Source organism: Nicotiana tomentosiformis, chromosome 2, assembly GCF_000390325.3.
Source record: "Nicotiana tomentosiformis chromosome 2, ASM39032v3, whole genome shotgun sequence".
In the NCBI taxonomy this organism is placed as follows: Eukaryota; Viridiplantae; Streptophyta; class Magnoliopsida; order Solanales; family Solanaceae; genus Nicotiana; species Nicotiana tomentosiformis.
Genome location: NC_090813.1, coordinates 30,139,275 through 30,164,483, shown reverse-complemented (window position 1 = coordinate 30,164,483; position 25,209 = coordinate 30,139,275). Strand labels below are relative to the sequence as shown.

Here is a 25,209-nt window from a genome sequence, read left to right as displayed (position 1 = left end):
CATTCTAGTGCTGGAGTTGGGATCAGTTACAATGATTCATGTGTTTGATGAATTTGGATACTAGGAGTTCTCAGAAGTATATTGTTTCGGGTTGCAGCCTGTTTGAGGTGAGTATTTTCTTTAAACTCAGTGGAGGCACTAGTTGCGTTAATTATTTGTGATAGCTACGCGCTATAAGTGTGCATATATGTGAGGTTTGAGCCAATGTGCGAGCATCAGGACAAGTATTCATACTCGAAAGAATGCTTAGGCTATAATATGCCTAGAGTTGACTATTATGCGTAAAGTTATACTGTTTCTCATGTTCATATTTTTTTGTTGAAAACTATCTGGGCTACATTTGAGGTTACAAAGAGGCTAATTTCCCTGAATAAACGGGATAGTTACTATTTCTGCGTTAAATTGCCGATTTGAAGTGTGATAGTAGACTTTGCACATGCTTACACTATGGCATATTATTTATACCAGTTCAGGAGCATGAGAATCTTACTTCATTATCATATACAAGTGTACTTGATTAATTGCTCATGTACAATATTCTGGGACTGGAGGCCTGTGACTATGCCGGGCGATTCATATTATTGGAACGTGAGTCGTCCATGCCGTGTGTGGGAATTTTATTTCTATGATAATTTATCTGATTTATTAATTTCCTTCCTCTACAATTGTGTATATGCGCCTACAATTTTCCTCTTCACGAAATTTAAGGAGCTGGTTGTAACATTGCTGTAGTGGTACTTGTTGAACTTGCAATACAGTTCTCTTCCTTGAGACATCTCCCATATTTGGGTACATAGATTGCGCAGTTGTTGCTTGAGTGATATTAATGTGACGTGTCTATGGGATAGTTGTGTTTAATAAAATAAGGTCATTGGACCTAGAATGGGTACTATCAGGTTTGATTACGGTATATTCGGGAGGATAATATTGAAAGTCGGCTTAGAAAGTGATTATGGTTCTGGTTGGGGCGAGAGAGATCCATAACTTGTTACTCTGATAAGGGGTCATGAGATTTCTGCATGTTTCTTTTAGTATCAGCAGTGTACAAAGGTTTTTGGAACGAGGTTTGGCTTGATATGAGGTTTTATACTAGTACTTTGTTGGTTTTGAGTAGTTACTATGATCAGAAACGGTGTTACGAGTATGCGAGTTGTGTAGTATGTTATGCGATTATATCTGAGATTATGATTATGGCTGGATACAGCCTGTTCAGGCTTATACAATGTGTAGATTTGAGATTCCGGTCTTGAAAAGAATTCTGGATGTTAGAAATTTGGCTCCAAGGTTTTTGCGCTAATGTTAAATTAATATTTTTCAGTTATATTGTGTGGTCAGGCCTATATAGAATAGGGTGACGTGAGATCACCCCCGAGTATGTGCGTGATAAGGTGGAATAGAGATTTGAAGGTTAAGATCAACTCTTGGCACGTTCGAGGACGAACTTATGTTTAAGTGGGGGAGATTATAACGACCCGACCGGTCGTTTTGAGCATTTATGCTCCTTTCAACTATTTGAAGTCTTGAATAACTTCATACGAGGTATTATGACTTGTGTGAATTGTCGGTTTTGGTTTTAAAGTATTTCGGAGTTAGCTTGGAAGAATGAATTTTCATGTTGGAAGCTTAAGTTGAAATAGTTGACCGGATATTGACTTATGTGTAAACGAACTTGAAATTTAATTTTGATAATTCCAATAGCTCTGTATTATGATTTTGGACTTAGGAGCGTGTCCGAAAAATTATTTGGAGGTCGGTAGAGGAATTAGGCTTGAAATAACGAAAGTTGAATTTTAGGGAAGTTTGACCGGAGGAATGGCTTTTTGATATTGGGGTCGGAATCCGATTCTGAAAATTTGAATAGGTATGTTATGTCATTTATGATTTGTGTGCAAAATTTGAGGTCAATCGTACGTGATTTGATAGGTTTCGACGTTATTTGTAGAAATTGAAAGTTTCAAAGTTCATTAGGCATGGATTGTGGTATGATTCGTGGTTTTAGTGTTGTTTGAGGTGATTTGAGGGTTCGACTAGGTTCGTATGATGTTTTAGGACTTGTTGGTTTATTTGGTTAAGGTCCTGAGGGGCTTGAGTGAGTTTCGGATGGTTAACGGATCAAAATTTAGACTTAAACAGCTGCTGGAATTTTCTGATATTTGTATATGATTTCCTTATACGCGATCGCGTGAATGCGTCTACGATCGCGTAGGCTTAGTTGGTCAGTAGAGGTTTTGTGCTTCGCGATCGCGTGGGGATATCCGCGATCGCGTAAGGTTAATTGAGGGCTGCTGAGATTTGTGCTTCGCGATCGCGTGAAACGGGATGCGATCGCGTAGCTTTGAGATTTTGTGACTCGCGAACACATGAAGAAGGCCGCGTTCGCGTAGAGTAAGTGGAGCGAAAATAGAAGTCACGCATTTTGTGCTTCGCGATCGTGTGGAAGAGTTCGCAATCGCGTAGAGTTAATTTGGGTAGTGGAAAAATTGTTCTTCGCGATCGTGTATGAATGTTTGCGATCGCGTAGAGTAAATGTCTCGGCAGAGAGTTTAAGTTCTGAAAATAGGACTTCGTCCCATTTTCCATTTTTGATGGATTGGAGCTCGGGAAGAGGCGAGTTTTGAAAGATTTTTAGAGAAAACAACAGGGTAAGTGTTCTTAACTCAATATTGGTTAAATTACCCGAATTCATGGTTGTTTTTATCATTTAATGGGTGAATTAAGTTGGAAACATTTAGAAAATCCTCTTGGTTTAAATTGAAGATTTGAGGGTTGAGTTGAGGTCGAATTTTGGTAAAATTGGTATGGTTAGACTTGTGATTGAATGGGCTTTCGGATGTTATAATTTTTATCGGGTTCCGAGACGTGGGTCCCACAGTCTATTTTTGAGCTAAATTTCGGATTTTTATGGAAAATTAGTATTTTTTCATGGAATTAATTCCAACAAATTTTATTGACTGAAATGAATTATTTGTAGCTAGATTCGAGGCATTTGGAGGCAAAGGCTTGGCGGAATAAGAATTTTACGGTTTGAGGTAAGTAACAATTTTAAATTTGGTCCTGAGTATTTGAAACACCGGATTATGTGTTATTTGAGTGATTTAAGGTGACGCACATGCTAGGTGACGGGCGTGTGAGCGTGCACCGTAGGAATTGTGACTTGGTCAAATTCCTTAAAACTGTGTAGTTGAATTATCTGTTAATATACGTACATTCTCTACGTGATAGGGAAAAATTGAGCTGAGACTCGTATTAAAAATCATGTTTAGATATATGTTGTTATTATTGGTACCCACTGGGGTTATTTCTGTGGTTGAATAATATGTTCAAATTGTAATTTTTTCACTCAGTCATGTTTATTCATTTTATATCATACCTCAGTCTCTCTTATTTATTATTGATGCATCATATCACTATTTTTGGGTTGCTTATCATGATTTCTGAGAGCCCGAGAGGCTGGAGAGGTTGATGACTGAGTGAGGCTGAGGGCCTAATTGTGATGATATTTATGGGATCGGGCTGCATGCCGCATCCTGTTTCATTGTTATATGCCATGATTGGCTTGATATAGCTCTTGGGCTGAAGGAGCACCTCCGGAGTCTATACACACTCCCAGTAAGCGCATGTACCTACTGAGTGCGAGTGCCTAGTACCGATTGATGAGTGACTGTGAGGAATGAGTGAGTGTGAGGAAAGAGTAAATGTGATGTTGGAATGAATGGGAGGACTGAGTGACTGTTACTCTGAGAGGATGCATTAATTTCATTATTTGCTGCATTTCAACTGTCATATATCACTATTTTGAAGATTTTTGAAAAATATTATTTTTAGTTTTGGTCAAACTCGATATGAAATTTCAGTGAAATATTAAATGTTGAATTTGCGAGTATGCCTACTCTTTTTTATTGGAAAGTACTGTATTTGGACTTAGCTGAGAAGCTCGTCACTACTTTTAGTTTTTTATTTATTATTGTAACTTACTGAGTTGGTTGTACTCATACTACACCCTGCACTTCGTGTGCAGATCCAAGTGATCCCGGACACAGCGGGTGTTGATTCTTTCACACAGTTAATTTTTCCGGAGATTCAGATGTAACTGCTATATTTCGCAGACCTTGTCTCTCCTTCCCTATCCTTTTATTTATGGTATTTGATCTCAGATTATTATAGATCGGGTTTTCCAGACTTGTAATGTATAGATGCTCATGTACTCGGTGATACCGGATTTTATTAGTATTTTTATATCCAGTATTTGTAGAATTTACTCTTAAACTTAATTATCATATTTTTCATATTTAAAAGAAAGTGTGGGTTATTGGTGTTGTCGGCTGGCCTAGTATCGAGATAGGTGCCATCACGACGGGTGGGATTTTGGGTCATGACAATTTCACATTTTTATCAAATCAGTTCTACTTTTACAATATATAGTTCTGTACTTTTTCCATCGTGTGCATATCAAACGACAATTCTAGAGTACTGGAGGTGATTGGTAAGATTTGTATTTCATGAACAATTGTATTCCTTTAACAAATATTTCCGTGAAGTTTTAGTTTCTACTTATATTTACAAATACCTCTGTCTATTGCAGGATATAATGGCGGCTGAAATCAATTTTATTAGTAAAATTAACAGCAAGTCAATGAATTGGATGTTAAAGGTTCGTATTGTCAGGTTTTGGAAAAATCCGGATCGCGACAGGCCTGACAGCCCTTTTTCAATTGAGATTGTTATGATGGATGAAAAGGTATTGTTTAAAACTTTATAATTACTTTCTATTTTGTCATTGTTTACATATGCGTAAGTATATTATAGTCATATACAGAATAACTTAGTCATTTTAACTAATTGAGTTATTTTGTAGGGCGACCGCATTAACGCAAATATTGGCAGGTCTTTTATCCAAAGGTTCAAACAAGAAATTAAGAAAATGGGTTTGTACATCATGAAGAATTTCGTGATTTGTCCAAATAATACGAAGCTGAAGACCAATGACAACAAGTTTAAGTTGATGTTCACGCATAAGACCACTGTTGACGAAATACATGATCCACATTTTAACATGTGTATTTTCAAATTTAGAACCTATGAGCAGCTGTCAAATCCCCAAGAATTTAATAATACTGAGCTATTTGGTAATTAAATTTCTCTCATTTTTTCCAGTTTCATTTTACTTTGCCTTATTTGTTTTCTATCTTATGAGTTCTAAGTGTGAACTAAATCAATACTAATTACAGTACATAAGATCAAAGATTAAGTTTTAGATTAAAGTTAAATTTCTTGACATTGTTAAATCCTCTGTCGAAAATCATAATCTGATTTCTAGAAGGCCTTTATAGGCGTATGGAACTAAAGAAAGGTTAGTGATGTACCATTTCTCTGAAGATCTCCAGTACATCGGTATATTCTTAGTACTACTTTACATAGTATTTACATATAGTATTTCAGTGATTTTATGAAGGCCTAAGGTTAGCTTTTGATCTCTTACTTCCATAGGTAGCTAATGGAGTTCATGCCCACACTTTTCTTTACATTCTCTGAAACCTTCCCTTTTAATAAAACTCAAAAAAATTGATACCAGCTGCCTTTGGAATATACATCTAACTGTTTAATTATTTTACAATCTTCATTTATATTGTCTATAATGATTACTAATTTTGCACATATTTCCTTGTTTTGTAGATGTCATTGGCGAAGTTGTAAGTTATGAGGACGTAGAGTCTATCAAGCCAGATGATAACATCCATATGTATATGAACATTGAGATACAAGATTATGAGTAAGCTCGCCACAATTTATTCAATTAACTAAATATTTCAACAATTCTTTATTTTGATTCCTATGCTTAACCTTATAATAATTGTAGGAGCAACAACATTTATGCAACTCTCTTGGGGAGACTTTGTGGAACAGATCAAGCCATATTTGAATGGATCCAATGATAAGCCCGTTGTCGTCGTCATGCAATTGATTAGAGCACACCGATATCGAGATTATTAAATTGCGTACTTACTTTGCAATACAATGTTTCTATACAATTAGTAAACTCATAAAAATTACTTTTAAGCTGCAAAACAATATTCGGTGAGGAACACTTGGCACGCGTCGAAATTTTGGATCAATTCAAATCTTCCTCAAGTTGTTGACTTTTGCTCTAGGTCTCTATAAGTTGGGCTAAATTTAAGGCTATTTCATCCTAAATTTTAGTCTTAATATTTATTAACGTATCTCAAGTTAAAAAATGAAACAGAATGGTTTCTGTGCGTGGAGAAAGCTCACAAAGAATTACTCAAATTACATCTCACAAAACTCATTCTGTTGCTAACGAGCTAGCATCTAGAAGTATTGAAGTTAAAAATATTGAGGATTTGGGTGACTATAAGGATGTGAGTACCTACTTTTTAATATTTTATACTTTTTAATTACCACAACTTTTATGTTATCTTTGTCTACATAACAATTGTATATGCAATTTTTATGTGCAGCCAGAAAATTTCTGAATTGTAGCGACTATTTTTTACGTTGAATTAGACCGTGGATGGTGTTATTTAGCATGCAAAAATTGCGCAAAGAAACTAGACAAAGAGAGGAATAAATTCTATTGTAAAAAATGCGAGCAGATTCAATCTGCCACTCATAGGTATGACTGTAATTTATAGTTTCTTTACTATTATATGATTGTAAAAATACAAACTCTTTCCAGGTACATGCTACAAGTTAAAGTGATGGATTGCACCGGTACAATTTCTTTGCTGTTGTGGGATCGGGAAGAAACTAAGATTATCGAAAAGCCGGCAAATGATTTAAAGGATGCTCTATTTGAGGTATAATACAACTGCTTAGAAATATAAGACCATCAACATTGAAAGAAGTGGTACATGATCCATTCCCCTGCATCTCCCACTACTAGAAATCCGCTAAACACCGGCCAAAACAACCGACCAAAGTTGGTCAGTTATGGTCAATTACCGACCAAAACACGATCATTTATGTGTGGACGGTATTTTGACGGTCGGAAAGGCATACCGACCAAAGTTGGTCGGTCAATTAAATTCAAAAAAATAATATTGCAAAAAAATCCGACCAAAGTTGGTCGGTTTTTAAATTATGTAATCAAAAGTTCTCCATCTGGGAATCGAACCGGGGTCTGTACTGTGGCATGATACTATTCTACCACTAGACCATTGGTGCATTTTATTTTAAGACTGTCTTTTATTTGATTTATACTCTTTAATTGTATTTTCGCACGAAAATAACCGACTAAAGTTGGTCGGTTTTATTAAAAAATAAAATTACCGTCCAAAGTTGGTCGGTTTTTTAAAATGACCGGCCGAATTAACTGACCAATTTTGGTCGGTTTTTTAATATTAATTTTATTTATTTTAATTAAAAAACCGACCAAAGTTGGTCGGTTTCTTGAAAAATAAATTTCGCGGGACTCAAAAATAGTTTCCCGCATTTTTACGCCAAAGAAAACTAACCAAAGTTGGTCGGTTTCATAAAATAAAATTAAAAAATAAAATATTTTAAAAAACTGACCAACTTTGATCGATTGTTTGACCGACCAAAATTGATCGGTCGACCTTGGTCGATTTTTGCCGAATTTCTAGTGTCCTTTCCTTCTTATATATGGGGTAGTTGACTTTGTATCTATATGCATGTGAGGACTGATAAACTTGAAAGGACTTTACTTTAACCAATAACGTCAAAGTTCTTTTAAGTTTAAATTACAAAGTCATTAACATATGATTTTTAAATTATAAATGAGCTTATTGCTAAATCTGTACTGCTCTTATTACATTTACTTGAGAGGTTTAAGAAATTTGAAAGGATGGTTATAGTTCTTTGTTTTTAGATGTCCCTGAGTTTCGCTAAAGTGAAAATAGTTGTAGTTAATCACTGAAAAAGTTAACATCTGTTTTTAATAGTTCTTCATTTTTTGCTTATCGCTATAGTTTCACTTTGTTTTGAAGTTCTTTAAAATCTGAATTTGTTTTTTTGCAGTTAAACACTTAAAAAGCACCATAGATTCAAGGAAATCTACTTTTGTTTACAAGTATTGTATGAAAGCTCGAATACATACATTAATTCAATATGAAAGTAGAAGATATAAACCAAGAGTCTGTTAAGTTGGAGGTACCCGAAGATTTAATGATTTGGCATAAATTTCCCCACTGATATACCGGTAAAATTTATACGTTACTGCAATTTTTTCGTGCTCCAGTAACAATTATAATTAACAATCAAATCACACACTAAATTCTTCTATTCACTTCTTGAAAACTATCTGGTATTTGTCACGACCCAAACTAACCCTTATCGTGATGGCACCTATCGTGGAACTAGGCAAGCCGATTCATTTCCAAAACAAACTCATATTTTCATTTTAAAGATAATTTCAAGGCTATTTAACGTAAAAACCTTCGTAAAGGAGTTCAAATCAAACAAAAAATTACGGAAAAAAAAAGCCCGATATTGGAGTGTCACTAGATATGAGCATCTACTACCATTTGTCTGACAATATCAAGACTAACATAGTCTGAAAAATAGTTAAATACAACTAAAGGAAGATAAGAGGGGGAAGAGCAGGGGTTGCGGTCGCCAAACAGCTACCTTGCTATCTCCGATAAAATTTGCAACCAGAATAATCAACAACCGCTACCGTGTCCGGCTACACCTGGATCTGCACACAAGGTACAGGGAGTAACGTGAGTATGCCAACTCAGTAAGTAACAATAATAAATAAAGATTGAGCAGTAGTGACGAGTAATAAAGCATATCAAGTTCATATCACAAAAATTCAGTAAAGTACAACATGCTTTAAAAATCAGTGTTTGAATCAAATCATCTCGATTAAACTCGGTTCCAATAAAAATCATTTAAAGATATTTTTCAACAGTTTTTCAAACAAAGGCTCAATGCAAAGGTGAGCAAAAATGATGAAATCATAAACAGCCCATCGGGCAAACCTCGCAGTCACTCGTGCCACTCGGGCATACCTCACAATCACTCTTGCCACTCGGGCATACCTCACCATCACTCTTGCCACTCGGGCATACCTCACAATCACTCATGCCTCACAGTCACTCAGCACTCGCACTCAGTAGGTACTTGCGCTCACTGGTGTGTGTACAGACTCCGGAGGGGCTCCTTCAGCCCAAGCGCTATATCAAGCTAAATCATGGCATAAATCACTCAGGCCTTCGGCCTATATCAAACATGTTACAGCATGCAACCCGATACCATAAATATCTTCATAAATTAGGCCATCGGCCTCACTCAGTCATAAACCTCTCAAGCCACTCGGGCATTTTAGTAAAAACAGGGCATTCGGCCCAAAACAACATTTATATGTATCAAAATAGAGTCATAAAACTGGGTTATGCAGTAAACAAGTATAACCATGACTGAGTATAGATTTTCAATCGAAAATAGTGAGAGGATAGTAAGAAAAGGCCCCTAAGAGTCCAAACAGCACTGGCACAAGGCCCAAACATGGCGTTCAACCCAATTTACAGAAACTCTTTCTAAAACATATAAGTATCATATAATTTCCACAAAATATGCAACTTTACAGTTGCTACGGGACGGACCAAGTCACAATCCCCAACAGTGTATGCCCACGCGCCCATCACCTAGCATGTGCGTCACCTCAAAATAGTAGAATGATACAAAAATCCGGGGTTTCATACCCTCAGGACTAGATTTACAATCGTTACTTACCTCAAACCGATCAAATCTCTACCCCGCAATGCTCTTGCCTCTGGACTCGGCCTCCAAATGCTCCGAATCTATTCATAATCAGTACAATACCATCAATACATGACAATGGAATGAATTTCACAAGAAAAGCTATAAAATTAGACCAAAATCCGAAATTGGCTCAAACCCGGCCCCCGGGCCCACGTCTCAAAATCCGACAAAATTTAAAAACTAGAAAGACCATTCACTCGCGAGTCTAACCATACCAAATTCATCAAATCCGACATCGTTTGGTCCTTCAAATCCTTAAATTACGTCTCCAAAAATCCCAAGCCCTAACCCCTCATTTTCATTAATTACATGATTAAACAACGGAAAATCACCATATATACGAGTATTAGGGCTCAAGTAACTTACTTCAATGAATACCCCCTTGATTCCCTCTTCAAATCTCTCCCAAAAGCTCCAAAACCGAATAGAAATGGTGAAGAATGCACCAAAGATTTGCGAAGTGTGCAATATGTACCTTCTGCCCAGGCTTCTCGCACCTGCGGCCTTTTACTGGCACCCGCGTGACCGGACCTGCGGTCCCAACAACCGCACCTGCGCAAGTCACTTAAACGCCCAGGTTCGGCATCTGCGGCCAACTTGTCGTACCTGCGCTTGTGCACCTGCGCGTGGCGCGCCGCATCTACGATGCCATCCTTCTTCCTTCCTTCCGCATCTGCGCCCCAGGTCTCGCACCTGCGGGTTCGCAGATGCGATAGTCTTCTCGCACCTGCGCATCCTTCCTAGCCCAGCATTTCCCGTACCTGTGAACCTCCATGTGCACCAGCGGCCCCGCACCTGCGATTCTTCCTTCCGCAGGTGCGGAAATAGCAGAAGCAACAGCTTCAGCTGCATATTCCAACTTTGACATATCCGTTAACCACCCGGAATCACCCCGAGGCCCTCAAGACCTCAACCAAAAATACCAACAAGTTATATATCAATATACAAACTTAGTTGAACCTTCGAATCACTCAAAACAACATCCAAATACCAAATTACCCTCGGATTCAAGTCTAAGAACTTCTAAATTTCCAAATTCGGCAACTGATGCCAAAACCAACCAAACCACGTCCGAATGACCTCAAATTTTGCACGCACGTCGCAAATGACACTACAAACCTACTCTAACTTCCGAAATTTCATTCCGACCCCGATATCAAATTTTCCACTGCCGACCGAAATTGCCAAATTTCTAATTTCGCCAATTCAAGCCCAATTCTACCACGGAGCTCCAAATTATATTTCGGACGCACTCCTAAGTCCAAAATCACTTAACAGAGCTAACGGAACAATCAAAATTCAAATCCGAGATCGTTTACACATAGGTCAATATCCGATTGACTTTTCCAATTTAAGGTTCTAAATAAGAGACTAAGTGCCTCATTCCACTCTAAAACCACTCCGGACCCAAACCAACTAACTCGATATATCATAATATAGCTTAAGAGCATAAAGGAAACATAAATGGAAAAAACGGGGATATAACTCCCGAAACAACCGGCCGGGTCGTTACATCCTCCCTCTCTTAAACAACTGTTCGTCCTCAAACGGGTCTAGAAATATACCTGGAGTCTCGAATAGGCATGGATATCAGCTCCAAAGGCTGACCTCTCCACTGCACCTTCACTGAAGATATATCCTTTGACCTCAACCTTCGAACCTACCGATCCAAAATAGCCACCGGCTGCACATCATAAGTCATGTCACCCTCCAACTGAACTGTGCTGAAGTCCAAAACATGGGACGGATCTCCAATATACTTCCGGAGCATGGAAACATGAAATACTGCTCGATAAGCTGGGTGGCAAGGCAAGCTTATAAGCCATCTTCCCAATACTCTGAAGCACCTCGAAAGGCCCAATGAACCGGGGGCTCAACTTGCCCCTCTTCCCAAACCTCATAACACCCTTCATGGGTGATACCTTTAGCAAAACCTTCTCCCCAACCATGAAAGATACATCACGGACCTTCCTGTCTGCATAGCTCTTCTGCCTAGACTGCGCCGTACGAAGCCGCTCCTGAATCAATTTCACCTTATCTAATACATCCTGGACCAAGTCTGTACCCAAGTGCCTAGCCTCACCCGGCTCAAACTATCCAACCGGAGATCTACAGCTCCTCCCATATAAAGCCTCGTACAGAGCTATCTATATACTCTACTGATAACTGTTATTATATGCAAACTCCGCGAGTGGCAGAAACTGGTCCTATGAACCCCCAAAGCCAATGACATAAATGCACAACATGTCCTCCAATATCTGAATAGTGCGCTTGGACTAACCGTCCGTTTGAGGGTGAAAAGCTCTGCTTAACTCAACTTGAGTACCCAACTCTCGCTACACTGCCCTCCAAAACTGCGCTGTAAACTGACTGCCCATATCTGAAATGATGGAAACTAGGACACCATACATGCGAACAATCTCTCGGATGTAAATCTCAGCCAACCGCTCTGAAGAGTAAGTAGTACCAACTGGAATGAAGTGTGCAGACTTGGTCAGCCGATCCATAATAACCCAAATAGCATCGAACTTCCTCGAAGTCCGTGAGATCCCAACTACAAAGTCCATGGTGATCCGCTCCCACTTCTACTCCGGAATGTCTAATCTTTGAAGCAAGCCACCCGGCCTCTGATGCTCATACTTAACCTGCTGATAGTTGAGACACCAAGCTACAAACCTAACTATATTCTTCTTCATCTGCCTCCACCAATAGTGCTGTCTCAAATCCTGGTACATCTTCGCGGCACCAGGATGGATGAAATACCGCGAGCTATGGGCCTCCTCAAGAATCAACTCTTGAAGCCCATCTACATTAGGCATACATATCCGTCCTTGCATCCTCAACATGCCATCATCACCAATAGTCACATCCCTAGCATCACCTCTCCAAACCCTGTCTTGAAGAACGATCAAGTGGGTGTCATCATACTGACGCTCCCTGATTCGGTCATAAAGAGAAGACCTGGAGACTACACAAGCCAATACCCGACTAGGCTCCGAAATATCCAATATCACAAGCTGTCCCACTAAGGCCTGAACATCCAAGGACTAAGGCCTCTCTGCTGCTGGAAGGTATGCTAAGCTCCCCAAACTCTCTGCCCGACGACTCAAAGCATGGGCCACCACATTGGCCTTCCCCGGATGGTATAAAATAGTGATATCATAGTCCTTAAGAAGCTCCAACCATCTCCGCTGACACAAGTTAAGATCCTTCTGCTTAAACAGATGCTGCAGACTCCGGTGATCAGTATAGATCTCACAATGAACCCCATAATAATAGTGACGCCAAATCTTCATGGCGTGAATAATGGCTGCCAACTCAAGATCATGGACAAGATAGTTCTTCTCATGGGTCTTCAACTAGCGCGAGGCATAGGCAATCACCCTACCCTCCTGCATCGAAACACAATCAATGCCTATCCTCGAGGTATCACAATACACGGTGTAAGAACCTGAAGCTGATGGCAGAACTAACACTGGAGTTGTGGCCAAAGAAGTCTTGAGCTTCTGAAAGCTCTCCTCACACTGATTCGACCACCTGAATGGAGCACCCTTTTGGGTCAATCTGGTCAAGGGCGAAGCAATAGACGAGAAACTCTGAACGAACCGATGGTAATAACTAGCCAAACCGAGAAAGCTCTGAATCTCTGTAGTTGAGGACGGTCTGGGCCAACTCTGAACCGCCTCTATCTTCTTCGGATCAACCTGAATACCCTCACTGGATACCACGTGTCCCAAGAATGCTACTGAACTGAGCCAAAAATCTCATTTGGAGAACTTTGCATACAACTTCTCCTCCCTCAATCTCTGTAATACAATCTTCAAATACTGAGCGTGCTCCTCCTGGCTACGAGAGTACACCAGGATGTCATCAATGAATACAACAATGAATGAGTCCAAATAGGGCTGGAATACACTATTCATCAAATGCATGAACGTATTGGTCAACCCAAAAGACATCACCAAGAACTCATAATGGCCATATCGGGTCCTAAAAGTTGTCTTAAGAATATCTTAATCCCGAATCTTCAGTTGGTGATAACTGGACCTCAAATCAATCTTGGAGAACACCCTCGCTCCCTGAAGCTAGTCAAATAAATCATTAATAAGAGGCAAAGGATACTTGTTCTTGACTGTGACCTTGTTCAACTGCCTGTAATCAATACACATTCTCATGGAACCATCCTTCTTCTTCACAAATAGAATCGGTGCAACCCAAGGTGACACACTAGGCCGAATAAACCCCTTATCAAGGAGTTCCTGAAGCTGTTCTTTCAATTCCTTCAACTCCGCCGGTACCATACGATATGGTGGAATAGAAATGGGCTGAGTGTCCGGCACCAAATCAATACCAAAGTCAATATCCCTGTCAGGGGGCATGCCCGACAGGTCTACAGGAAACACATCCGGAAAATCACGTACCACCAAAACATAATCAATGACAGGAGTTTCTGTACTAACATCCCTCACAAAAGCCAAATAAGATAGGCAACCCTTCTCAACCATGCGCTGAGCCTTCAAATATGAAATCACCCTACTTGGTACATAATCTACAGAACCGCTCCACTCTACCCTCGGAAATCCCGGTATAGCCAACGTCATCATCTTAGCGTGACAATCTAGAACAACATGACATGGAGATAACCAATCCATACCCAATATCACATCAAAGTCAACTATATTGAGCAGCAAAAGGTCCATTTGGGTCTCCAGACCCCCAATAGTCACCACACATGACCGATATACGCGGTCCACAATAATAGTATCACCAATAAGAGTAGACACATGAACATATGAAACTAAAGACTCACGAGGCAAATCCAGAAAATGGGCAAAATACGAAGAAACATATGAATACGTGGAACCAGGGTCAAATAATACTGAGGCATCTCGGTGACAAACTGAGACAATACCTGTAATCACAGCATCTGAATCAATAGCATCTAGTCTGGAAGGGAGGGCATAGAAACGGGCCTGGCCACCCCCTGATCTGCCTCGCCCTCTAGGGCGACCCTTAGCTGATTGACCTCCACCCCGAGCTGACTGTGCAGGTGGTGAGGTAACTGGTGCTGAAGTCGGAGGTTGACTCCTCTACTAAGATAGACCTATATGACGACGAGGACACTGCCTCCACATATGCCCAAACTCCCCACACTCAAAACAAATCCCTGGTGCTTATGGCGGGAACTGAAGGGAACCCCTAGCACTAGGATAACTGGTAGAAGAACCTGGTATGGAAAAGCCCTGAACAGGTGGAGCATGGGACAAACTCTGGCCTGGAAGGGAATTAAGTGATGAGTGGCCCTGATGAGAACTGTGAGAACCATGGCCAGATGATAAACCACGGTGAAATGGCCGAGCTGACTGAGCCTGTCTGAAATGATAACCTCTATCCTGCTGGAACTGACCCCCAAAAGGAGCATCGCTTAATCCACCCTGACCACGAGGCCTCTTGGCCACCCTCTCAACCCTCCCCTGACCGCAAACCACCTCAATCTGCCGAGTAATGTCGACAACCTCATCAAAAGTAACACCTGAAACCCTCTCTCTGGTCATGAGCAACTGTAGCTGATAAGTGAGGCCATCAATAAACCTCATGATCCTCTCCCTGTGTGTGGGAACCAACCAGATAGAATGACGGGCCAACTCAGAGAACCACATCTCATACTGCGTTACAGATATATCACCCTGGAGAAGCCGCTCAAACTGTCTTCGCAGCTCCTTTCTGCGGGATCGAGGCACGAACTTCTCCAAAATGACCACAGAGAACTGCTGCCAAGTAAGGGGTGCTGCGCCAATAGGCCTACGCCTCTCGTAAGTCTCCCACCATCTGAGTGCAGCCCCAGAAACTGAAGTAGTGAAGGAGACCCCACAAGTCTCCAGAACACCAACAGTACGGAGTATCCTCTGACACCTGTCCAAAAAGTCCTGAGCATCCTCTCTCTCTGTGCCACTGAAAGGTGGTGGTTGGAGTCTCCCAAACCTCTCCAACCTACACTGATCATCCTCAGGCATAGAAGCAACCACATAATCCTGAGCAACTACAACCAGCTAGCCTGGTGGTGCCTCCGGTGTCTAAAGTCCCTGAACAACTTGCTCGGGTGTGCGAGCGACGGTAATCTGAGTGCCTCCCCTGGCCTGAGAAGTGGCTACGACCATCGAGATAGAGATCACCTGAGCAAGGCCGGTACACGCTGTCAAAATTTGAACTAGGGCCTCTTGAAGGCCTGGAATCACAATAGGCACAGGTGGTGCCTGAGCTGGTGCATCAACAACTAGAATCTGGTCTTGACCTGGGACAACTGGTGGATCTGCAGGTACTACCCTAGTTGTTGTATGAGCTGCACCTCTGCCCCTACCACGGCCTCTACCACGGCCTCGGCCTCTTGCGGCCCTCGCTGGTGGTACTGGTGGCTGGCCCTCTTGAACGGTAGTACGAGTCCTCACCATCTGTGAGAGAATGAAACAACAGATTTTTAGTTACTAGAATCAATAGATTCGCACGACAAGCATTCAAGAATGTGGAATCTTCCTAAAGGTTCTGCAGCCTCTCAAAGATAAGTACATACGTCTCCGTACTGATCCGCAAGACTCTACTAAACCCGCTCATGACTCTGAGACCTATGTAACCTAGGCTCTGATACCAATCTATCACGACCCAAACTAACCCCTGTCATAATGGCGCCTATCATGGAACTAGGCAAGCCGACTCATTTTCAAAACAAACCGATATTTTTATTTCAAAGATAATTTCAAGGCTATTTAACGTAAAAACCTTCGTAAAGGAGTTCAAATCAAACAAAAAATTACGGAAAAGAAAAGCCCGATATTGGGGTGTCACTAGTCATGAGAATCTACTACCATTTGTCTGACAATATCAAGACTAACATAGTCTGGAAAATAGCTAAATACAACTAAAGGAAGATAAGAGGGGGAAGAGCAGGGGTTGCGGTCGCCAAGCAGCTACCTTGCTATCTCCGAGAAAATCTGCAACCAGAATAATCAACAACCGCTACTTTGTCCAGCTACACCTGGATCTGCACACAAGGTGTAGGGAGTAACGTGAGTACGCCAACTCAGTAAGTAACAATAATAAATAAAGACTGAGTAGTAGTGACGAGCAATAAAGCATATCAAGTTCATATCAAAAAAATCAGTAAAGTACAACATGCTTTAAAAATCAGTGTTTGAATCAAATCATCTCGATTAAACTCGGTTCCAGTAAAAATCATTTAAAGATATTTTTCAACAGTTTTTCAAAAAAAGGCTCAATGCAAAGGTGAGCAAAAATGATGAAATCATAAACAGTCCCTCGGGCAAACCTTGCAGTCACTCGTGCCACTCGGGCATACCTCACAATCACTCTTTCTACTCGGGCATACCTCATCACTCTTGCCATTCGGGCATACCTCACAATCACTTATGCCTCACAGTCACTCAGAACTCGGCACTCGCACTCAGTAGGTACCTGCGCTCACTGGGGGTGTTTACAGACTCCGGAGGGGCTCCTTCAGCCCAAGCGCTATATCAAGCCAAATAATGGCATAAATCACTCAGGCCCTCGGCCTATATCAAACATGCTGCTGCGTGCAGCCCGATCGCATAAATGTCCTCACAAATCAGGCCCTCAGTCTTACTCAGTCACAAACCTCTCAAGCCACTCGGACATTTCAGTAAAAATAGGGCATTCGGCCCAAAGAAATATTTATATGGATCAAAATAGAGTTATAAAACTGAGTTATGTAGTAAACAAGTATAACCATGACTGAGTATAAATTTTCAATCGAAAACAGTGAGAGGATAGTAAGAAAAGGCCCCTAAGGGTCCAAACAGCACTGGCACAAGGCCCAAATATGGCATTCAACCCAATTTACAGAAACTCTTTCTAAAACATATAAGTATCATATAATTTTCACAAAATATACAACTTTACAGTTGCTACGGGATGGACCAAGTCACAATCCCCAACAGTGCACGTCCATACGCCGGTCACCTAGTATGTGTGTCACCTCAAAATAGTAGAATGATACAAAAATTCGGGGTTTCATACCCTCAAGACTAGATTTACAATCATTACTTACCTCAAACCGGTCAAATCTCTACCCCGCAATGCTCTTGCCTATGGACTCGGCCTCCAAATGCTCCGAATCTATTCACAATCAGTACAATACCATCAATACACGCTAATGGAATGAATTCCACAAGAAAAGCTATAAAATTAGACCAAAACCCAAAATTGCTCAAACCCGTCCCCCGGGCCCACGTCTCGAAATCTGACAAAATTTACAAAACTTGAAAGACCATTCACTCACGAGTCTAACCATACCAAATTCATCAAAATCCGACATCGTTTGGTCCTTCAAATCCTTAAATTACTTCTCCAAAAATCCCAAGCCCTAACCCCTCATTTTCACTAATTACATGATTAAACAATGGAAAATCACCATATATACGAGTATTAGGGCTCAAGTAACTTACCTCAATGAAAACCCCCTTGATTCCCTCTTCAAATCTCTCCAAAAGCTCCAAAACCGAATAGAAATGGTGAAGAATGCACCAAAAATTCGCGAAGTGTGCAATATGTACCTTCTGCCCAGGCTTCTCGCACCCGCGGTCTTTTACTTGCACCCGCGTGACCGCACCTGCAGTCCCAACAACTGTACCTGCGCAAGTCACTTAAACGCCTAGGTTCGGCATATACGGCCAACCTATCGCACCTGCGCGTGGTGCGCCGCATCTGCGAAGCCAGCCTTCTTCCTTCCTTCCGCACCTGCGCCCTAGGTCTCGCACATGCAGGCTCGCAGATGCGATTGTCTTCTCGCACCTGCGCATCCTGCCTAGCCCAGCATTTCCCGCACCTGCAAACCCCCATGTGCACCAGCGGCCCCGTACCTCCGATTCTTCCTTCCGCAAGTGCGGAAATAGCAGAAGCAGCAGCTTCAGCTACATCTTCCAACTTTGACAAATCCGTTAACCACCAAGAATCACCCCGAGGCCCTCGGGACCTCAACCAAAAATACCAACAAGTTATATATCAACATACAAATTTAGTCGAACCTTCGAATCACTGAAAACAACATCCAAACACCAAATTACCCTCGGATTCAAGCCTAAGAACTTCTAAATTTCCAAATTCGGCAACCGATGCCGAAACAAACCAAACCACGTCCGAATGACCTCAAATTTTGCGTACACGTCGCAAATGACACTACTAACCTACTCCACATTCCGAAATTTTATTCCGACCCCGATATCAAATTTTTCACTGCCGACCGAAATCGTCAAATTTTTAATTTTGCCAATTCAAGCCTAATTCTACCACGGACCTCCAAATCACATTCTGGACACACTCCTAAGTCCAAAATCACCTAACGGAGCTAACGGAACCATCGGAATTCAAATCCGAGATCGTTTACACATAGGTCAACATCCGGTTGACTTTTCCAACTTAAGGTTCTAAATAAGAGACTAAGTGTCTTATTCCACTCCGAAACGACTTCGGACCCGAACCAACTAACTCGGTATATTATAATATAGCTTAAGAGCATAAAGAAAACAGAAATAAAAAAAACGGGGCTATAACTCTCGAAACGACCGGTCGGGTCGTTACAATATTAGATGTTGAGTGATTGCCTACCTCAACCTCAACACACATGTTCAAACTCTGGGAGAGAAAGGATAACCAAAATTAAAAGAAATGGGTGAAACCACACATTTCAAACTCTATGAGATCATTGGAGATGTTTAACCGGTAGTGAAGAATCATAGAAGCTTTTAGCACTGAAAATATCTGTAGAAGGTTGAGTCGAGTAAGAAGTATGAAGAGTCTAAGGAGTTTAAAAGAAAGTATGCACTTAAATGATTGGTTATTCAGGATAATGAAAACAATTATGTGATTAAGCTCTACTAACTAATAGGGGAACCCCAGTAGTGCTACTCTTCAACGGATCATGATGGTTCATGACGATCTGTTGAAGAATATTTTTATAATTAGTTGTTGAGTAGGTGAAATATTTGATGGATTGTAAAAGTGAGGCAATGAACGTAGAGGCATTCTACTTTACTCTTTTTAAATTAGTAGCTTTATTTAGTGTATTATTCGTCCAATTTAGCTTATGCTTAATAACACACTTACTATGAGAATATAAGTATCATCTTTGTAACAATTTAATCGATTCTAATAAGGAACAAATAAGTTATGTACACCGTATTACATTTACTTTTTATTTTTGTTGTTGTAGCTTCTGTTAACCACACTCATTATAAAGTCTTTCTTTGTTAGACTTCTGGTGCTGCAGACGACTCTTCATGTCCAATGGAAATAGAAAATATTGTTGAAAAAAGATACATGTTTAAAGTTGAGGTTAAGAGTTCTAACAATCAGAATAAAGATGAAGTTTTAAAAGTTATTATGCTTACTGACGACGAGGAAATTATAAAGAAATACGTTCCTTCACCACAAGAAAACACATTCAAAGTATGTTTCTATACTCAATTTTTTTCAATTTTCCTATTTGTGATTGAATTTTATTTTAATTATGATACATTTTTTATAGGATCCAGATTTCAATAATAACGAAGTCAGTCATGAAGATAACGAAATCACGGTGATTTTACAACTCATTATAAATTTTTTACATAATTCATTCTTTTAATGTAATGATTTGCATGTTATAAAATAATAAAGCAACAAGAACTATAGATTACCTATTGATTTTCATATTGATTTTCACATGTTTTTGTGTTTTCAGTATGTAGGATTCCACTGAAGATAATGAGTTAATCGATGTTGCAAATACACCTGTCAAGATACGTATAACTAATACGGCAACAGTGGTTGAAGAAGATTCAAATGCACAATTATCAGGAAATAAGATCAGGAGAGTATTTAAAAAGTAGAAGACAACATAATTAAAGTTGTTTACATTTGTAACAGTTGGAGAAACCAAGAAATGTCTGTTTATTTAGTTTTATTAGTTATGAACAATCATTTCATGTTTTTCCTGGTATTGAACTTTTCCTGTTTAGTTAGTTTGGTATTTTCATTTGTTATGGACAAGATGTTACTGTAGTATGACCAAGTTTGAATGGCATTACTATAATTTAACTATTTAATTAAGGGTTTCTTGCTTTGAATATATAGATAGCATATATGGGATAAAATTAAGAGTCACATTTTTCATAATTAGATTTGGTGGCTGGCCAAAAAGAATTAAGGAGACGTATTAATTAATCAACTTTATTTCAATACCAATCCTTGAGATGTGTCCCTTTGGAGGCACATGTTAATTAATAAGAATATAAAGAGGCCTACATATAAGAATGACTTGTGAAATTTGTATTTACCAACAGTTATGTTTTTTCATTTTTTTAAAAGGAGAAAAAGTAAAAAGTTGGCAAAAAGGAGACGGGAGAAAATGAATAGTCACTTGAATGATTCCTGCTCATTGATATCTTTCTACGCAGGTTCATTGTTCAATTAACAGAACAATTCAAAGCTATTTCATTTTCTCCAACAAAAAAGGTAGAATTGTCTTTGTTATTTTCAGTTTTTTTTTTTTTTTTAATTGACGAAAGCCATATATGCTGTCATGGTTTCAAGTTTGATCAGCATATCAAAGTTATATCTACTATGAATATATGTTTGATTATTGGTTGAGATTTTGTATCATTATTTTACTTTCCCTGCAACTATGGACGATGTGTATATGCAGAGGCGGATGTAGCTCACCGACTACGGGTTCAACTGAACCCATAATTTTCGACGCGGAGTAAAAATTTGTATGTAAAAACTTATTAAAATTACAAAAATAATAGATATGAACCATTAACTTTAAAAATATAATGGGTTTAATGTTAAAAATTTTAAAATTGAATCCATAAGATTTAAATTCTGGATCCGCCTCTGTGTATATGAACTCGAAGTGAATTTTGAGAAATCTACTTTAGCTTTTGGCTTATTACAGTTATCCAACCTTCTCTGCTAATCATGTTTCTGTGCATAAATGTTGGTGGTCCCTCGCATAGATACAATCCTATGAAATTTATATATTTGTTTTTTTGAATTAATTCTTTTGAATGTGATCGCCAAATTTAGTCTACAATAAAGACATGTTTCTACTATATCATTTTTTATACTAGTTGTTGTTTAACGGAAGGGAATATGAAAAACAAAAAAAGATTTGGCCAGGGAAAATTAATAAGTTGAAGACGTGAAGAAGATCAAGAGTAGTTGAAAACACAAAGAACGTCTATCTCTTTAGCAGATAGGTTTATATGAAATTATTTCGGTCTAAACCACAGAATATGCATGTAATATAGGTCCCAATTTTAAGTTACAGGACGAATATCAGACAAGCCCAAAGGACACCTTATAATATGCTTAGTAAAAAAATCAATGCCAGTATGAAGGAAAAATAAATTAGCTACAACAAATAAATCTCTTAGTGTTCTCTACACATGTTGAGTATTGAAATTTTGATGATTAACAAAGTGTGACTACCTTCTCAAAGAATCAGGTCCTCAATGTAATTGCTTAACTGTTGTGAAGAACCAGCTCCTCAGGTTAAAGGATCAGCTCCTCATGGTTGATATTTATACGTATGAACAAGATAGTAACTTTATCTCAAAGTTACCCAGGTCCGAGTTTGGTGGAAGATGGCTGCTATAAGTGATAAGGGTCGTTGCTCAAGAAGATACAGATAAGTCAGTCAGAGACAATAGTCCCAAAACTTGTGAAATCCTTGGAACAGTAGGAGTCCTATCAAAGAGGAAGTTGACTATGAATAGAAATCCTAGAAGATCTCAAGTTGTGTTTAAATAGGATTGAATTTGGACTTCTGAACTATCCTTTCACACATCAACTAAAGTGTCATAAGTTATTTTTACTGGTGTTGAGTACTTGCGTTGTATTCTTTCGAGTCAGTCTAGTAAATGTGTTTTAGGAAATTGAGTTGTAATCAAACGCCATAAGCAGTTAGTGAGTTGGAGTGAATATTTTGCTTTACAAGTTAGAGTAACTTGTGAATCAAATAGGAGTAGGAGGAGTACTGGAGAGTATTGAATTACAGTCTTGTAATTGATATATTTTGACTCATTGTTCTAGTAGAGTTGAAGTTGAAAATCCTACGTGGTAGGCCGTGATTTTTGAACCTTTTGAGCCGGGTAATTTTTTGTAAAAATTACTGTGTTCATTGTATTACTTATTTACTTTACGCTTAAGGAACAAGGTAAAGAACCAAGTTCTTTAGTAATCCATACGGGCACTCAAACTAACAATTGGTATCAGAGCAGGCTCTCTCATTTACACAGCTAATACCTAGAGAGATCTTGGAAGAAAGATGAGTGCTCCACCTGGAATTAATGAAGGACAATCAACTACCAGATCACCCTTGTTCAATGGAAAATATTACAGTTGGTGAAAAGCAAGAATGGAAGATTTCTTGACAGCTGAAGACTATGAACTATGGACCATAGTAAATCAAGGTCTTTTGATTCCTACTAAACAAAATGCACAAAGTGAAACAATTTCTAAGGACCCCTCCGAATTTGTGGCTGCAGATTTCAGAATGATGGAGAAGAATGCAAAGGTTAAGAAAATCCTTATATGTGGACTTAGTCCTGATGAGTACAATAGAATTTTTGTGTGCTCTAATGTGAAGTAGATATGGGATGCACTCCAAAATGCTCATGAAGGAACAAATCAAGTAAAAAGATTAAGGATTGAACTACTCATGAGAAACTATGAGCTTTTCTCCATGAAGGAGTCTGAGCCCATCCAGGATATGATGACTAGGTTCACTATAATAACCAATGAACTGAAATCACTTGAAAAGGTATTTACCTCAGAAGAGTTAGTTAGCAAAGTTCTAAGAATACTTCTAGTTTCACGGGAATCAAAAGTCACTGCAATCGAGGAAGCCAAGGAATTGGATAAAATCTCACTTGATAATTTAGTTGGAAACTTAAAAACTCATGAAATGAGAAAGATAGAACTGCGCAAAGAAGATCCAAAGAAGGATAATGACTTGATTCTTAAAGCATCTAAGGATGATGAATCTGACTATGATGATCCTGATCTAGCAATGTTTGCCAAGTTCAAGAGGTTCATGAAGAATTCCAAAAGTGCATCCAAGAGAGAGACCAGTAGTAAGCACAAGCAGATCGACAAAGCTAAGTATGATGGGTGCTACAAGTGTGGAAAGATAGATCACATGGTAAAGGACAACCCGATATGGAAAATCGAGCGGAGGAAAGAACGAGTTGAAAAGGAAAAACATGAGAAGATGAGAGAAAAGGGTTCTAACAAAGGAAAAATCCTAGGCAAAGGATTTATTGAAGCCATGAAACAAGCATTCCTGGCAGCATATGAGGATAATGGGAGTGATTAAGAGGAAGAAAAGGAGTATAAGTCTTTAAGTCTCTATGCTATGATTGATGAACAGCAAGCTGTGAAGACAGAACCCCCAGTACAGATTAGGATGCACATTGGAAGACCTCCTTTGTTTGATGAACACCACTATAATGAATGGAAGCTACATATGGAAATATTTCTTCAGGCTACTGACTTTAACCTATGGGTAATTGTCAGTCATGGACCAATTCTCCCAACCAAATTGGATGGTGAAGGTAACAAGTGCAACAAAAGAGAAGAGGAATACGATGAGGAAGATCGTCATCTAGTTCAGAAAAATGCTAAAGCAAAGGACTTTCTCTACAAAAGTCTGTATAGAAACACCCTCCTCAAAGTGTCCTCTTGCATCTCTACTCATGACATATGGAGGACCTTGGAACTGACTTTGGAAATAAAAACATCGAAATGTCACTAATGGCGATTGAAGAATCAAAATCAGAGGAAGAAGTGATAGGAATGATGGCCATGAGTGATTCAAAAACTGAAGATGAGGCAAACCAGGTAAGTATATCTGACTTAAAAGAAAATAATCATGCTATATACAAAAGGCAACTGATGGCCATAATTGTGACCTTAATGAATGAAATGGATAAAATGAGTAATGGAAATGATCAGCTAATCAGGTTTGAGAAACAAGCCAAAGAACTTAAGAACCAGGTTCTTGAACTTACTTCTGAGAATAAGAAGTCTCCTGATACACATGGCAAAGGAAAAATAAGTGATCCGCAGGATAAGCTTGAAAATAAACTAAAACTTCCTCATGATAATCTTTATGATGTTGAATGTAGAAATAAAGTCCTGCATGAAAACCTAAAAAAGGCCAATTATGAACTCTCTAGACTAAGCAAATAGCATAGATCTTCTGATGCCTTGAATTGGCTGAATGAAACTGTAGCTCTAACAAATCTGGAATTGACTACAGAAAACCTGTCCCTAAGTTTTACCCAAAGTATGTAGGAATTTCTGATAATAATATGTGCACTCATAGTGGAAGAGTGTGACACTTTAGAGACACTTATCCTGCCTTAATTCATGCTCAGTTTAGAAACACCT

At 39.3% G+C, this 25,209-nt stretch overlaps 3 protein-coding genes across 3 annotated transcripts; all 3 read left to right on the top strand.

Annotated features, from left to right (window-relative positions):
* Window positions 1-5,863: 5,863 nt before the first annotated feature.
* Window positions 5,864-20,642, top strand: LOC104120451 (uncharacterized). The gene is made up of 6 exons (XM_070192922.1): window positions 5,864-6,149; window positions 6,242-6,631; window positions 6,695-6,815; window positions 20,026-20,220; window positions 20,300-20,350; window positions 20,502-20,642. The coding sequence occupies exons 3-6, from the start codon at window positions 6,699-6,701 to the stop codon at window positions 20,640-20,642; spliced, it is 504 nt and encodes a 167-aa protein (XP_070049023.1). The 5' UTR covers window positions 5,864-6,149; window positions 6,242-6,631; window positions 6,695-6,698.
* Window positions 20,643-23,173: 2,531 nt separating this feature from the next.
* Window positions 23,174-24,133, top strand: LOC138904544 (uncharacterized). The gene is made up of 2 exons (XM_070193049.1): window positions 23,174-23,332; window positions 23,408-24,133. The coding sequence occupies exons 1-2, from the start codon at window positions 23,174-23,176 to the stop codon at window positions 24,131-24,133; spliced, it is 885 nt and encodes a 294-aa protein (XP_070049150.1).
* A 39-nt stretch (window positions 24,134-24,172) lies between these two features.
* Window positions 24,173-24,571, top strand: LOC117273467 (uncharacterized). The gene has a single exon (XM_033652626.1). It carries the CDS (start codon window positions 24,173-24,175, stop codon window positions 24,569-24,571), a length of 399 nt encoding a protein of 132 aa, XP_033508517.1.
* The last annotated feature ends 638 nt before the right edge of the window (window positions 24,572-25,209 follow it).

What these genes read in the sequence shown, in the direction of transcription:
- LOC104120451 (XM_070192922.1), top strand. Translation starts at nt 6,699, where the DNA reads ATGCTACAAGTTAAAGTGATGGATTGCACCGGTACAATTTCTTTGCTG. An exon ending in CACAAGAAAACACATTCAAA is followed by an intron (nt 20,221 to 20,299) that starts GTATGTTTCTAT and finishes CATTTTTTATAG; the next exon opens with GATCCAGATTTCAATAATAA. An exon ending in ATGAAGATAACGAAATCACG is followed by an intron (nt 20,351 to 20,501) that starts GTGATTTTACAA and finishes TTCAGTATGTAG; the next exon opens with GATTCCACTGAAGATAATGA.
- LOC138904544 (XM_070193049.1), top strand. Translation starts at nt 23,174, where the DNA reads ATGGAAGATTTCTTGACAGCTGAAGACTATGAACTATGGACCATAGTA. An exon ending in TGATGGAGAAGAATGCAAAG is followed by an intron (nt 23,333 to 23,407) that starts GTTAAGAAAATC and finishes AATGTGAAGTAG; the next exon opens with ATATGGGATGCACTCCAAAA.
- LOC117273467 (XM_033652626.1), top strand. Translation starts at nt 24,173, where the DNA reads ATGATTGATGAACAGCAAGCTGTGAAGACAGAACCCCCAGTACAGATT.